Here is a 16,611-nt window from a genome sequence, read left to right as displayed (position 1 = left end):
CTTCTTGTACAGATTCACTGTGTACACGGGTTTATTCTACTTATACAGATTCTCTGTGTACATGAGTTTATTCTTCTTGTACAGATTCACTGTGTACATGTGTTTATTCTTCTTGTACAGATTCACTGTGTACATGTGTTTATTCTTCTTGTACAGATTCTCTGTGTACACGTGTTTATTCTACTTGTACAGATTCACTGTGTACACGTGTTTATTCTTCTTGTTCAGATTCACTGTGTACATGTGTTTATTCTGGTTGTTCAGACTCATTGTACAGAATTGTTTATTCTGTTTGTCCAGATACACTGTACAAAAGTGTTTATTCAGTTTGTTCAGATACACTGTACAAAAGTGTTTATTCAGTTTGTTCAGATTCATTATACAGAAGTGTTTATTCTGTTTGTTCAGATTCACTGTACAGAAGTGTTTATTCTGGTTGTTCAGATTCACTGTACAAAAGTGTTTATTCTGGTTGTTCAGATTCACTGTACAAAAGTGTTTATTCTGTTTGTTCAGAATCACTGTACAGTAGTGTTTATTCTGGTTGTTCAGATTCACTGTACAAAAGTGTTTACTCTGTTTGTTTCGATTCACTGTACAAAAGTGTTTATTCTGTTTGTTCAGATTCACTGTACAGAAGTGTTTATTCAGGTTGTTCAGATTCAATGTACAGGAGTTTTTTTTTGGTTGTTCGGATTCACTGTAAAAAAATGTTTATTCTGGTTGTTTATATTAATTGTTAAGAAGTGTTTATTTTTCTAGTTCAGATTCATAGTACAGAAGTGTTTATTCTGTTTTTTTAGATTCACTGTACAGAAGTGTTTATTCTGGTTGTTTAGATTTATTGTACAAAAGTGTTTACTTTGTTTGTTCAGATTCACTGTAAAGAAATGTTTATTCTTGTTGTTCAGATTGACTGTACAGAGGTGTTTATTCTGTTTGTTCAGATTCAATGTACAGATGTTTTTATTTTGGTTGTTCGAATTCACAGTACAAAAGTGTTTATTCTGGTTCTTCAGATTCACTGTGTACACGTGTTTATTCTACTTGTACAGATTCACTGTGTACACGTGTTTATTCTTCTTGTACAGATTCACTGTGTACACGTGTTTATTCTTCTTGTACAGATTCTCTGTGTACACGTGTTTATTCTACTTGTACAGATTCACTGTGTACACGTGTTTATTCTTCTTGTACAGATTCACTGTGTACACGTGTTTATTCTACTTGTTCAGATTCACTGTGTACACGTGTTTATTCTTCTTGTACAGATTCACTGTGTACACGTGTTTATTCTTCTTGTACAGATTCTCTGTGTACACGTGTTTATTCTACTTGTACAGATTCACTGTGTACACGTGTTTATTCTTCTTGTACAGATTCACTGTGTACACGGTTTATTCTACTTGTACAGATTCTCTGTGTACACGTGTTTATTCTACTTGTACAGATTCACTGGGTACACGTGTTTATTCTTCTTGTACAGATTCACTGTGTACACGTGTTTATTCTACTTGTTCAGATTCACTGTGTACATGTGTTTATTCTTCTTGTTCAGATTCACTGTGTACACGTGTTTATTCTTCTTGTACAGATTCACTGTGTACACGCGTTTATTTTTCTTCTACAGATTCACTGTGTACACGTGTTTATTCTACTTGTATAGATTCACTGTGTACACGTGTTTATTCTACTTGTTCAGATTCACTTTGTACACGTGTTTATTCTACTTGTACAGATTCACTTTGTACACGCGTTTATTCTTCTTGTACAGATTCAATGTGTACACGCGTTTATTCTTCTTGTACAGATTCTCTGTGTACACGTGTTTATTCTACTTGTACATATTCACTGTGTACACGTGTTTATTCTTCTTGTACAGATTCACTGTGTACATGTGTTTATTCTTCCTGTACAGATTCTCTGTGTACACGTGTTTATTCTACTTGTACAGATTCACTGTGTACACGTGTTTATTCTTCTTGTTCAGATTCACTGTGTACATGTGTTTATTCTACTTGTACAGATTCACTGTGTACACGTGTTTATTTTACTTGTACAGATTCACTGTGTACACGCGTTTATTCTTCTTGTACAGATTCTCTGTGTACACGTGTTTATTCTACTTGTACATATTCGCTGTGTCCATGTGTTTATTCTTCTTGTACAGATTCACTGTGTACACGTGTTTATTCTTCTTGTACAGATTATCTGTGTACACGTGTTTATTCTACTTGTACAGATTCACTGTGTAAACATGTTTATTCTTTTTGTACAGATTCACTGTGTACATGTGTTTATTCTTCTGTACAGATTCTCTGTGTACACGTGTTTATTCTACTTGTACAGATTCACTGTGTACACGTGTTTATTCTTCTTGTTCAGATTCACTGTGTACATGTGTTTATTCTACTTGTACAGATTCACTCTGTACACGTGTTTATTATTCTTGTACAGATTCACTGTGTACACGTGTTTATATTTCTTCTACAGATTCACTCTGTACACGTGTTTATTCTTCTTGTACAGATTCACTCTGTACACGTGTTTATTCTTGTTGTTCAGATTCACTTTACCGAAGTGTTTATTTTTATTGTTCTGATGTACTGTACAGAAGTGTTTATTTTTATTGTCTCACTCACTCTACAGATTTGTTTATTCTACTTGTTAATAATCACTTTAGAGGAGATTTTATTCTGCTATTTGTGTTTCGTTAGTGGTTCCAGGTATCTTTCATAACCATTGGAAATTTCTCTCTCAGAAGAACAATGGTACTTGGTGGTTTATCGTAACAGATGTATGTTGGTGATAACGAGATACCCTCTTGAAGTCAAAATGTATGTTAAAGATGTCTGATATTAGAACTTTAACTGTTGCTAAAGATGTCTGATATTAGAACTTTAACTGTTGCTAAAGATGTCTGATATTAGAACTTTAACTGTTGCTAAAGATGTCTGATATTAGAACTTTAACTGTTGCTAAAGATGTCTGATATTAGAACTTTAACTGTTGCTTAAGATGTCTGATATTAGAACTTTAACTGTTGCTAAAGATGTCTGATATTAGAACTTTAATTGTTGCTAAAGATGTCTGATATTAGAACTTTAACTGTTGCTAAAGATGTCTGATATTAGAACTCTAACTGTAATAACATACAAAACAAAGTTTCGCCCTTCCTAGGTCATCTTCAGGTCGCCCTTCCTAGGTCATCTTCAGGTTAACATAGTTAAAAACAGTTAGTTGCAATCTCGCTTTGTTAATTTGTGGATGACCTAGGAAGATCGACTTGCTATCTGTATTTTATTTTGACAGTCGTATTGTGAATGCAGAGACCTGTATTGCTTGTGAAAGTGATCCTAGATGTGTTTTAACTGGTCCAAAGATACCTGCTGTTAGCATTTCAGTTTGAGGATGGAAAACTTAATTTTAAAGTTATGAAAGAGGTGTTCGTTCTGTCATCTTCTTGATAAACGTGTAAGTCACCAAAATACTTAAGAGGATGAAAATGATATCTTATTTGTATTTAAAAGTGAGGGTTGTTCGCCACGAAAAGTGTCGTTGTGTTTGAATTTAAAGAGGATTATATGCAAGAGCAAATGCTCTTTAAGTCTCTGTTGCATATTCTAGTACGTAATACACATGGTAAAAAATACTGAATATTTTTTTTCTTTCAGTTTCTGTGTAGAAGCAGTGTATATTCTGTTTAATATATGGTCAGAATTTACAAATAAAATATTGAATTGGTTCATAAATATCATTTCGACTTCTCGTTTCAGCTCTTATTATACTTTTCATAAAGTTACAACTTCACTTATTTAACAATTTATCTAACTAAATGCATCTTAAAAAGTAATTATAACTTTCAATATGCCTCTTTCATAAAGCAGTCTATTATATTCTCACATCTATTTTATAGCCGCGTTCTTAAATAAGGAACCCAAACGTAACACGGTGGACTAATAATAATAAAAATAATCAAACAATTTGAACTCGTAACGAATACTTCGATAATCTAAAATAATGACATGTCTGTAATTCATTTCAGCGCGCGAGGTTTCAAAATTCCCGAACACCTGATTTTCCTGAAAAATAATAATATGTTCAAATGTGTTTCTATTTTTGGTGAAGTACAGTAACATATAGAATAAACGTATTTTTGGAAGTGTAAATCCATAATAGGCGGCGCCTCTGAGTTTAACAACTTAATGCTATTCGCGAGATCTAGATTGCGTGTCATTTCTTTCTATCTTATTACCTGTATGGTCTTATCATGATGTCTTTGTAGTGAACGTTTTTTGGGTTTTCTATATAAAACTAATTTTTGTAAAGAGTTATCATCTTGCTCTCAGATGGAGAGATTTTACCATTCTCATATTAGAAAAGATTTTCTGTCATTTTGTTCGAAATATTATAAAACTATGATTTAATGTTTGTTGTTTGTTGAAATTATAAGTTTTGATGCATTATATAATGGTATCATTTGGGGTAGAATAATAAACAGGTAAAGAATGTAAGAAATTACTTATTAGTAAAGTAAAAATAAACAAACCAACAGAAGCCTAGAAGTAATTGGATAGAGAACAACAGAAGAAGGTATTCAATAAATAAAGTGAAGTATTCTTTAACTCCCCATTTCATGTCTTTTATACAAAGTAAAAATAAACAAACCAATAGAAGCCTAGAAGTAATTGGATAGAGAACAACAGAAGAAGGTATTCAATAAATAAAGTGAAGTATTCTTTAACTCCCCATTTCATGTCTTTTATACAAAGTAAAAATAAACAAACCAATAGAAGCCTAGAAGTAATTGGATAGAGAATAACAGAAGAAGGTATTCAATAAACAAAGTGAATTATTCTTTAACTCCCCATTTCATGTCTTTCATGCAAAGTAAAAATAAACAAACCAACAGAAGCCTAGAAGTAATTGGATAGAGAACAACAGAAGAAGGTATTCAATAAATAAAGTGAAGTATTCTTTAACTCCCCATTTCATGTCTTTTATACAAAGTAAAAATAAACAAACCAATAGAAGCCTAGAAGTAATTGGATAGAGAATAACAGAAGAAGGTATTCAATAAATAAAGTGAAGTATTCTTTAACTCCCCATTTCATGTCTTTCATACTAAAGTAAAAATAAACAAACCAATAGAAGCCTAGAAGTAATTGGATAGAGAATAACAGAAGAAGGTATTCAATAAATAAAGTGAAGTATTCTTTAACTCCCCATTTCATGTCTTTCATACTAAAGTAAAAATAAAAAAACCAATAGAAGCCTAGAAGTAATTGGATAGAGAACAACAGAAGAAGGTATTCAATAAACAAAGTGAAGTATTCTTTAACTCCCCATTTCATGTCTTTCATACAAAAATAAACAAACCAACAGAAGCCTAGAAGTAATTGGATAGAGAACAACAGAAGAAGGTATTCAATGAACAAAGTGAAGTATTCTTTAACTCCCCATTTCATGTATTTCATTAAAAGTAAAAATAAATAAACCAATAGAAGCCTAGAAGTAATTGGATAGAGAATAACAGAAGAAGGTATTCAATAAACAAAGTGAAGTATTCTTTAACTCCCCATTTCATGTCTTTTATACAAAGTAAAAATAAACAAACCAACAGAAGCCTAAAAGTAATTGGATAGAGAATAACAGAAGAAGGTATTCAATAAACAAAGTGAAGTATTCTTTAACTCCCCATTTCATGTCTTTTATACAAAGTAAAAATAAACAAACCAACAGAAGCCTAAAAGTAATTGGATAGAGAATAACAGAAGAAGGTATTCAATAAATAAAGTGAAGTATTCTTTAACTCCCCATTTCATGTCTTTCATACAAAGTAAAAATAAACAAACCAACAGAAGCCTAGAAGTAATTGGATAGAGAACAACAGAAGAAGGTATTCAATGAACAAAGTGAAGTATTCTTTAACTCCCCATTTCACGTATTTCATACAAAGTAAAAATAAACAAACCAATAGAAGCCTAGAAGTAATTGGATAGAGAACAACAGAAGAAGGTATTCAATAAACAAAGTGAAGTATTCTTTAACTCCCCATTTCATGTCTTTTATACAAAGTAAAAATAAACAAACCAATAGAAGCCTAGAAGTAATTGGATAGAGAACAACAGAAGAAGGTATTCAATAAACAAAGTGAAGTATTCTTTAACTCCCCATTTCATGTCTTTTATACAAAGTAAAAAAAACAAACCAATAGAAGCCTAGAAGTAATTGGATAGAGAACAACAGAAGAAGGTATTCAATAAACAAAGTGAAGTATTCTTTAACTCCCCATTTCATGTATTTCATTAAAAGTAAAAATAAACAAACCAACAGAAGCCTAGAAGTAATTGAATAGAGAACAACAGAAGAAGGTATTCAATGAACAAAGTGAAGTATTCTTTAACTCCCCATTTCATGTATTTCATACAAAGTAAAAATAAACAAACCAATAGAAGCCTAGAAGTAATTGAATAGAGAACAACAGAAGAAGGTATTCAATAAACAAAGTGAAGTATTCTTTAACTCCCCATTTCATGTCTTTCATACAAAGTAAAAATAAACAAACCAACAGAAGCCTAGAAGTAATTGAATAGAGAACAACAGAAGAAGGTATTCAATAAACAAAGTGAAGTATTCTTTAACTCTCCATTTCATGTCTTTCATGCAAAGTAAAAATAAACAAACCAACAGAAGCCTAGAAGTAATTGGATAGAGAACAACAGAAGAAGGTATTCAATAAACAAAGTGAAGTATTCTTTAGCTCCCCATTTCATGTCTTTCACACAAAACCATCAAATAATCTAATGAATTTGTTAATTTTAGAACATAAGGTTTAGAACTGTTTTTCTTGAGATTTAACTGTGTTAGATGTCCCTAATATTAAAGTGATAAGCTGCAAATAAGGTATCTACCCAACACTAGCCACCGTCAACTCTTTGGCTAATCTAATGGAATAGTGAGATCTGACTGTTACTCTCTACAGCCTCAAATTGTGGAAAGCGATTTTTTTTTACCGTTGACAGAACATGAACCACGATAGTTTATAAACAACACTAACTACGCTAGGTCTATTGTAATATTAAATAAAATGATCATTGAGCAAATGCTTAGAATAGAACTATATTTTTAACTTTTTTATAATATGTTCAGGTGAGAAAACCGTCTTTACGATACAGCTTATGGTCAGATCCTTTCATTTACAATAAAAATGAATTAGGCTTAAAAACAATTTACCTAACGTAATGATATATTCAAATTCAAAATTCAAAACTGATGACAAGTAAAATCAAATGATTTCATCGGGATACATTATAGCTGAAATATGATACAAAAACGTTTTAGCATCTACTATTAGATGGAGCCGCCTATAGTTTTGTACGTTAGCCAAATTATTATGTGGAAATGGCAGTGAAACGGTTTTAAATATTATTCATCTCTAGTTTCGTTTCGGCTTTACTTACTAATAATGTCTAGTTTATTACAGTTTACAGTTTTTACAGTAAATAAAAGTAGTTTTCATAACACATACTACGTTTCTATCACTGGTACGATCGTTATGAAGTACAGCTCTAGAATTTATTGTTTTTACTTATTTATATAAGTATCAATCCGCGTGAAGTAAATAGTAATGATTGCACCAGTAATAAAAAACTATTATTATTTACTGTAGAAACTGTAAATTGTAATAAGTGTTAATCATCCTCATTATTTAAACAATACAATGTTAAGGAACCAACAGAAATAGTTCCATGGTTTACTTAGACTATTACCTGGAAGTAACACGATTGAGATACTTGTACGTGTAGAAATGTTGCGTGTACGTTACAACGTGCATTAAAGAGTTAAACTACTTTCTATGACTTTAAAAGTAGCTTGCTCACTTATCTGTCTATATCTAAACACTAAGAATAATATACATCTCCTTTATAAATGGTCACGTTACAATGTATGAACTGTGTTCTGTTTTGTTTTGTAATCTTTATTAATACTTCAATCGCTTTGAAATTGAAAGATAATACGTATGGCGGATGTTGAATTCCTGTTTGGTGTGCCTCAGGATAGTATACAGAAAGCTTCGATTAGTAACAATCTATAAAAAAGTAGTAACATTAGCCTTGTAATTTTCAAACCACAAACGTAAACACATAAGTAACGCCATCAATAGTAACCAAACGATTTTATCTCTCCCTTTTAAAACAAGTAAGCTGATGTGATCTCTCCCTTTTAAAACAAGTAAGTAAATGATAATCTCTCCCTTTTAAAACAAGCAAGCTGATGTGAATATAATCACCAACGGATTTTGTTGATTTTCAAGTACATACGAAATAAAATGTTTTACGTTCTTGTACGATTTTCTCAATCCCAAAACAAAACCTTAATCAAGACAATCTTTAATTTTAGTTTAATATTGATATTAAACTCTCAAGTAATGATAAATAATGAAAAAAAAATCCAAACAATTATTCAAAACGAAAAACACTGTGGTGAGAACGTGCTCACACACCAAAAATTGGTGTTATATTTCAACACAAATAAAGAACATTCGAAGTGTTCTTTTTAGCTTTCTCTAAATATTTATATCACGCACATTTTTGGATATTCTGATCGAAATGTTTTTCTTAACATTAAACCTAAATGTTCCATGATTAGCAGCGTGGTGTTAGACGGTTGGGGAAGTAAGATAGAGTTTCATAGCTTATTTGTCCTTTGTCATATTAACAGTCATATATATATAGATGATATAAGGACCCAGTTCCTATTTCTAATAGCAAAAAAATGAAAAAAGACCTGTTGTACGTTATTAGTTAGGATTATTTAGCTCAGTGTGTTTGTGTGTTTTTCGTATAGCAAAGCTACAAAGGGCTATCTACTCAGCCCACCGAGAGGAATCGAACCCCTGATTTTAGCATTGTAAATCTGGAAACATACCGCTGTACTAGCGGGGGGCGTTATTTAGCTCAAATGATTCATTTAATACTTTTATTCAATAGTACGGTTATCGAAACTGTCTTTTGGAAAAGTCAATCCTTTAACTGATATAAATATATATATTATAAACATATTCTTAAGCCAAAACAAAACACAATACTCTACATTTTATAAAAAAAGATCCTAGGGTATAATGCGGGATTATACTCCAAAATCTAGGATACATTTTACTCAAGGATCTTCTTTAGAAAAAGTGAAGCGTATTTTGTTTAATTTTAATGTGTTTTGTTTTGGCTTAAAAATTTATGGTTATAATGTAATTAATCAGAGGTTGGGATTTGTTGTTTTTAACGCAGTCCTTCTTCATGATTCGGTTTACCTATTTAACTTCATTTTTATGTGATTATTAACTTCACTAATATATATATATTGATTCAAAGAGACAACAGCTAAATGTCATCTTTTCAAAGTAAAAATTATTACTAATTATTTTCTTATTAAACATAGTTCACCTGTCATTCATCTGCTAACTTTACAAACTATTTTCTTACTGCTTGTCTATTTATTTATTTTGGAACAAAGCCATAGAGGAATATCTGTTGTGCCTACTGTAGGGAATCGAACGGCGGATTTTGACCATGAAACTCCGCTAACTTACCGTTGACCCAACGGGGACAGTTTACACACCTATAAACAATAAATGTCTGATTAACTAGCTTCTTACATGATTTCTTCAGCGCCATCATTACAAAACTCACTTATAGGCCTGGCATGACCAGGTGGTTAGGGTCATGGGTAGGAATCCCCGTTGAATCACACGTGCTCGTCATTTCAGTCGTGGGGATGTTATAATGTAACGTTCAATTCCTCTATTCTTTAGTAAAACTGTAACCCAAGAGTCGGCGATGAATGGTTACGAAAAGCTGTCTTAAACTACTAAACTAGGGACGGCTAGCACAGATAGCACTCGTGCAGCTTTGCGCGAAATTCTAAACAAATGAACAGTAACTCACTTATAATCGTTTCGGTCTAAATCCAGCACCTAATCTGGCAGATACATTCTGATAACTTTATAAATACTGATACAATAATCAAACTTATTTCATAATTATCCGGTCTGGTATTTTACACAAACATATAAACGTTTAGTTCAATACTCACTAATTAAATAAAAGTAAATAAACTTCAGCTCAACAGCGCATGTCAAATAGTTATCGTATTATGTATTCAGTTTATGACAAGTATGTATTGTATTAAGCATTCAAATCTAATTCATGTTTACTGGAAAAAACTATTTTTTATTCTTTTATTGGGATTTAGTTCAAAATGTGTCAGGAATAACAGTATTATTTATTTTATTTGGTCTTCTGTTAAAAATCTATTGAAATCACATTGTCAGAGCTGAATCATTTTGTTACAGAGTGCTGGAAATTTATATAACTGTACATTATTTTGTAAAAGACAAGGTTTTCAAAACCGTTAGGAAAATTTATAACCTTAAAAAAAGTTGCATAGAATGAGAACACTTAATGTATGACTGAGGCTCTGTTTGATGATACATTGTTGTGGACACACAAATATTTATGATATGTATTGGTGTTTAGTTTGTGCAAAGTAAATACAGAAGAAACTAAAAATGGTTTTGTACTTCTTGTTTCCAGAGCTAAGAATATTTTTTCCCTATTCTTTGTAGTAAATGGAAACAGTGGGTCTAGTACATATAACGACAGATTTTAAAGGACAGTGTCCGATTGTTCCTTTCTCTAAGTTGTCTCCGAGTGGCACAGCGATATGTCTACAAACTTCTGTCATTAGAAACTAGGTTTTGTTATCCGTGGTTCGCAGAGCACCAATAGCCCTTTGTTTTATGTTGCCCGTAATAACTCTTTAGTTTTCATGTAAATGAGTATTTGTGTTCATCTAACTTAGTTTATCAATATCTTACATTGTTAGTTGGTCATACACTATTGTGTGTTTATAATATTGAAATATTCACAATAATAGTAACAGATAGGGTAATTACTAGAAATCTGGTGTCAGTAACATATATTACAGTTAATTCGTTTTATGTCTAAGTATATAAGCTAATACTTAGTTACCCAAAAACAACAATATTAGTTGTAATGTAAATAAATAACTAAAACAACAATGATATCAGTTATGAAATAAGGGTTTATAAGAAACAACAATATCAGTTACGAAATAAGGGTTTATAAGAAACAACAATATCAGTTACGAAATAAAGGGTTATAAGAAACAACAATATCAGTTACGAAATAAGGGGTTATAAGAAACAACAATATCAGTTACGAAATAAGGGGTTATAAGAAACAACAATATCAGTTACGAAATAAGGGGTTATAAGAAACAACAATATCAGTTACGAAATAAGGGGTTATAAGAAACAACAATATCAGTTATGAAATAAGGGGTTATAAGAAACAACAATATCAGTTACGAAATAAGGGGTTATAAGAAACAACAATATCAGTTATGAAATAAGGGGTTATAAGAAACAACAATATCAGTTATGAAATAAGGGGTTATAAGAAACAACAATATCAGTTATGAAATAAGGGTTTATAAGAAATAATATCAGTTATGAAATAAGGGTTTATAAGAAACAACTATATTAGTTATGAAATAAGGGTTTATAAGAAATAATATCAGTTATGAAATAAGGGGTTATAAGAAACAACAATATCAGTTATGAAATAAGGGTTTATAAGAAATAATATCAGTTATGAAATAAGGGTTTATAAGAAACAACTATATTAGTTATGAAATAAGGGTTTATAAGAAATAATATCAGTTAGGAAATAAGGGTTTATAAGAAATAATATCAGTTATGAAATAAGGGTTTATAAGAAACAACTATATTAGTTATGAAATAAGGGTTTATAAGAAATAATATCAGTTAGGAAATAAGGGTTTATAAGAAAGCTACACAATGGGCTATCTGTGCTCTGCCCACCACGGGTATCGAAACCCGGTTTTAGCGTTGTAAGTCCACAGACATACCGCTGAGCCACTTATGGGGCTCATTGTTTTCACAACATCTCAAGTGCAACTCTAAACGGTGGACTATTTATGCTGTTTCCACGATGGGAATCAAATCCCTGATATTAGCGCTATAAACATTCAAGCTTACCTTTCAGCCACCAGAGACAAACCTGTACACTAAGTTGTGTACACAGTGGTAACCGTAGTGATCGAACCACAAATTCTAGCCATATAACACTTAAAGTTATTGGAGACTTACATAAAAGGATATTCGTGAGAAGAACATTGGAACAAAGTCACACACATTGTTTTCACACATAACTACTTTAACGAATACTTTGTACAGCTATATTTCTGCTGGGTTATTAAGACTAGTGTCATTTCTTTTTTGTCTCGATGTTTTGAAAATTGCGTATGATTTGGTATGATTTTAACCTAAAAAACGGGAAATTATTTAATAATAGAAACAAAATAATCCATGATGACTAGAAAACCCACTTGTAGAGAAAAATATATGTGTGAAAACGGTTGTTCGCTCCTTTACATAGCGCGTTCTCTACTAATACCAACCGTTTTTATATATATAATAGATGGTTGATATACAATCATATTAATATTACTTCAGTTTCTTAAAATGCTTCAAAAACCTACCATTCGTATCGAGTCCTTTTTCTTGTAGCTTCTGATAGTTCTGTAGTAGAAACGTTGGGAAGAAATCGTATTTCTCGAAAGTATCATGGAATTCGCCACCTGTCGACAGACATCTCTTGAATTAATTTTAACAAAATATTTAATCATGCATATCGTCTGTTGTTATGAATATAGCTCCAAATGATACTTGAACCTGGTTTGTCTTTCATTTTTTGTTCAATTAACACAAAGCTACTCAATTAGCCATCTTTGTTAAGCCTACCTCCAGTGTCGAAACTCGGTTTCTGGCGTTGTAAGTACGCAGACGTATTGAGCTACTGAAAGTATCTTTAATTCTGCAGGGTGTTCGGAAAGTCACTGTGCACTTATATATTTATTAACATACAAAACTGCGCAGTGACTTTCCGAACACCCTGTACATTGCAATGATTTTATATATTTAAATTCTATGATTCTTGGCGCTTTTAGCAACAAACGGTTAACATGAAATATATTTATTCAACACAAAATGTATAACTAACATAAAGATACGGCAACATTTGACGCATCATTCACAAATAAAACCACAAAATTAATCTCAGAAAATGTACATACTTATACTCGCATAAAATTGAACAGAGATACGTCATAGTTGCCAAGGAGAACTTACACATAACTTTAAAATATTCAACTATATGAACATTTCAGCATTAAATCCTGGTATACTTCATATATTAAACATTATACAAACCGTGTTTGAAAATAAGTTCAAGTTTTTATTATCAGAATTTGGTTTTTTTGTTTAAATTTTGCGTAAAGCTACACGAGGGCTATCTGCACTAGCTGTCCCCAATTTAGCAGTGTAAGACTAGAGGGAAGGCAGCTAGTCATCACCACTCACCGCAAATTCTTGGGCTACTCTTTAACCAACAAAGAGTGAGATTTACCGTCACATTATAACACATCCACGACTGGGAGGGTACCATGTTCGGTGGACCGGAATTCGAACACACGACCCTAGGATTACGAGTGGGGTGCCTTAACCAACTGGCCCTCATTATCAAGGACGCTAACAATCAATAACAAGAAGTGAGAGTCAAAAAACATAATCAGAGGTTATTAGGTCTGATGTTGTATTCTAACAACACGTCTATCTATCTACCTTAAATACTGTCATAATTAGTTCTGATGTTGTATTGTAACAACACGTCTATCTATCTACCTTAAGTACTGTCTTAATTAGGTCTGATATTGTATTGTGACAACACGTCTATCTATCTACCTTAAATACTGTCATAATTAGGTCTGATGTTGTATTCTAGCAACACGTCTATCTATCTACCTTAAATACTGTCTTAATTAGGTCTGATGTTGAATTGTAACAACACATCTATCTATCTACCTTAAAAACTGTCTTGATTAGGTCTGATGTTGAATTGTAACAACACGTCTATCTATCTACCTTAAATACTGTCATAATTAATTCTGATGTTGTATTGTAACAACACATCTATCTATCTACCTTAAGTACTGTCTTAATTAGGTCTGATGTTGTATTGTAACAATACGTCTATCTATCTACCTTAAATACTGTCATAATTAGTTCTGATGTTGTATTGTAACAACACGTCTATCTATCTACCTTAAGCACTGTCTTAATTAGGTCTGGTGTTGAATTCTAACAACACGTCTCTCTATCTACCTTAAATACTGTCTTTATTAAGTCTTATGTTGAATCGTAGCAACACGTCCATCTATCTACTTTAGGTACTGTCTTAATTAGGTCTCATGTTGAATTTTAACATTTTAACATTTAAAATTTTACTATTTGTATAGTATAGTTATTGGTATTTCATATAACATTTAGAACTCATAATTAAATCACATGAAGTTCACTAATGTTATTAATTACATTAAATTTGTTCAATTTGTACAGGATGACTTGGGCCAATGGAACGATCATTTTGTGATGAATTTTCGGTTTCTTGAACTTGAGGAATAACTTACGTATAGTTAAGTTTATCAATTGAATAAAAGTCATGAGGTTCCTCGATGGGACAGAGATAGTGAGTCTTGGAATCTCCAGTCTTAATATCAGGGTTTGATTACCCTCTGGTGACGTAGTAACTCCTATATTGTTACTTTCATGTATTCAACCGACGGAGGAGGAAAACGTATGGTGGGTACAATAATAAATTACCATAAAAATTTCTGATTTTAAACTTTCTTAACATAACTGTTACATACAAGTATTGAACAAAATATTGCGGGTATTAATATCTGTGATCCTCCACTGTTACTTCTGGATATTCAACACATCAAAACGGTAGTAGTTTCCGTGGTCTTACCCTGTACATTTAAAACAAATATCTGACCTCCAACTTCAACAGATGTCTTCGGACAAGGACGTTTCGTTGAACATGTCAACAACGATTAACATCTTTAACGATTTGTCGACTTTCGCAAAACAGACAGAAGTAGTCTTACACTTGGTTTCATTTCTCTCCTGACGATGCGTTGTTTAGTCCGTACGTAAGACTGATATTATCTCATATTTAACTCTCATTACCAAGTTCTCTGATACGTACTATACTACCAGTCAGAACATTTTAATTTCATGCTTTAAGTTGTTCGGATAAATCTCATCTTATTTACATATTTTGCTTAATTTCCCAACGTAATCTAACAACACCAGTTATTACTTACACAATACGTGTCTATAGAAAGCTCCTTATTTATAAATAAAAACTCGACTGGCCGAGAAATGTAATAAGAAAAAAGATAACATTCTAAAACCGTTACAACCACGAGTTAATTGTTAAATCAGATTATTATGGTATATATTATATTACATTAAAGTAAAATTGATTCCAGAATAATAAGCTTTAAATAATTAAAAACGTCAATCAATATGATCAAAACTCACTCATCGAACGTCGTGGTTTAGCCTGTTTTTGTCGAACCATATCAGTTTCGGATCAACACCGCTAATGATACATCCGCTAAAAGCACTTAACAGACACTGAATGATTATATTCAAGCATTGAAGAACAGCAGGTATATACACAAGAGAGACGGAAAGCGGTGCTACGTCACGGACTCGAAATACACAGCAACCTTTTCACTTGTTAACCAAAGACAAGGAACAAGAAATGTGAAGACACTAGAAGAACCAGTTGACGTGTAAAACAACCGCCTTTTTAGGGTCCGTACAAATTATTTTGTGAATTTACTCAAGAAAAGAAAACTTCTAGTAATAACTCGGATATAAACACAGAAAAATAAGAAACAGTTTTGTTTGTTTTGGAATTTCGCACAAAGCTACTCGAGGGCTATCTGTGATAGCCGTCCCTAATTTACCAGTGTAAGACTAGAGGGAAAACAACTAGTCATCACCACCCACCGCCAACTCTTGGGCTACTCTTTTACCAACGAATAGTGAGATTGACCGTCATATTATAACGCCCACACGGTTGAAAGGGCAAGCATGTTTGGTGCGACTAGAATTCGAATCTGAGCCCCTCAGATTACGAGTCGAACGCCTCAACCCACCAGGCCATGTCGGGCCATGTATGGTATCATAATACGCCTCCACTGCTGAAACGGTGAGCATATTTGGTGCGAGCGGGATGCGAACCCTCGACCCTCGGAGTAGGAGTCGAACGCCTTAACGCGCTTGGCCATGCCGGGGCAGTTAAGAAACTACTTAGTACAACACTAATAATGTTCCAGATTCAACTCCATACGAAAGTAACTAGTAATATACTATACTACACAATAAGAAACAATTGTTACCATACTAATGTAACTATTAATATACTATACTACACAATAAGAAACAATTGTTACCATACTAGTGTAACTATTAATATACTATACTACACAATAAGAAACAATTGTTACCATACTAATGTAACTATTAATATACTATACTACACAATAAGAAACAATTGTTACCATACTAATGTAACTATTAATATACTATACCACACAATAATAAGAAACAATTGTTACCATACTAATGTAACTATTAATATACTATACTAC

General features: G+C 32.2%; 1 protein-coding gene across 1 annotated transcript in view; it reads right to left on the bottom strand.

Annotated features, from left to right (window-relative positions):
- LOC143231724 (uncharacterized) overlaps positions 1 to 15,663 on the bottom strand; it is a 143,323-nt gene extending 127,660 nt beyond the window's left edge. The window contains exons 1-2 of the mRNA XM_076466340.1: positions 15,491 to 15,663; positions 12,586 to 12,684 (exon numbers count right to left, since the gene is read on the bottom strand). Of these exons, the coding sequence (XP_076322455.1) occupies positions 12,586 to 12,684; positions 15,491 to 15,530 (139 nt within the window). The 5' untranslated portion in view covers positions 15,531 to 15,663. The remainder of the gene's footprint in view (positions 1 to 12,585; positions 12,685 to 15,490) is intronic.
- Positions 15,664 to 16,611: the final 948 nt, after the last annotated feature.

The sequence above is a fragment of the Tachypleus tridentatus genome, chromosome 11 (assembly GCF_004210375.1).
Source record: "Tachypleus tridentatus isolate NWPU-2018 chromosome 11, ASM421037v1, whole genome shotgun sequence".
Taxonomy (NCBI): domain Eukaryota; kingdom Metazoa; phylum Arthropoda; class Merostomata; order Xiphosura; family Limulidae; genus Tachypleus; species Tachypleus tridentatus.
The sequence above is the reverse complement of the archived record's forward strand: the minus strand, read 5'-3'. Positions and strand labels throughout refer to the sequence as shown.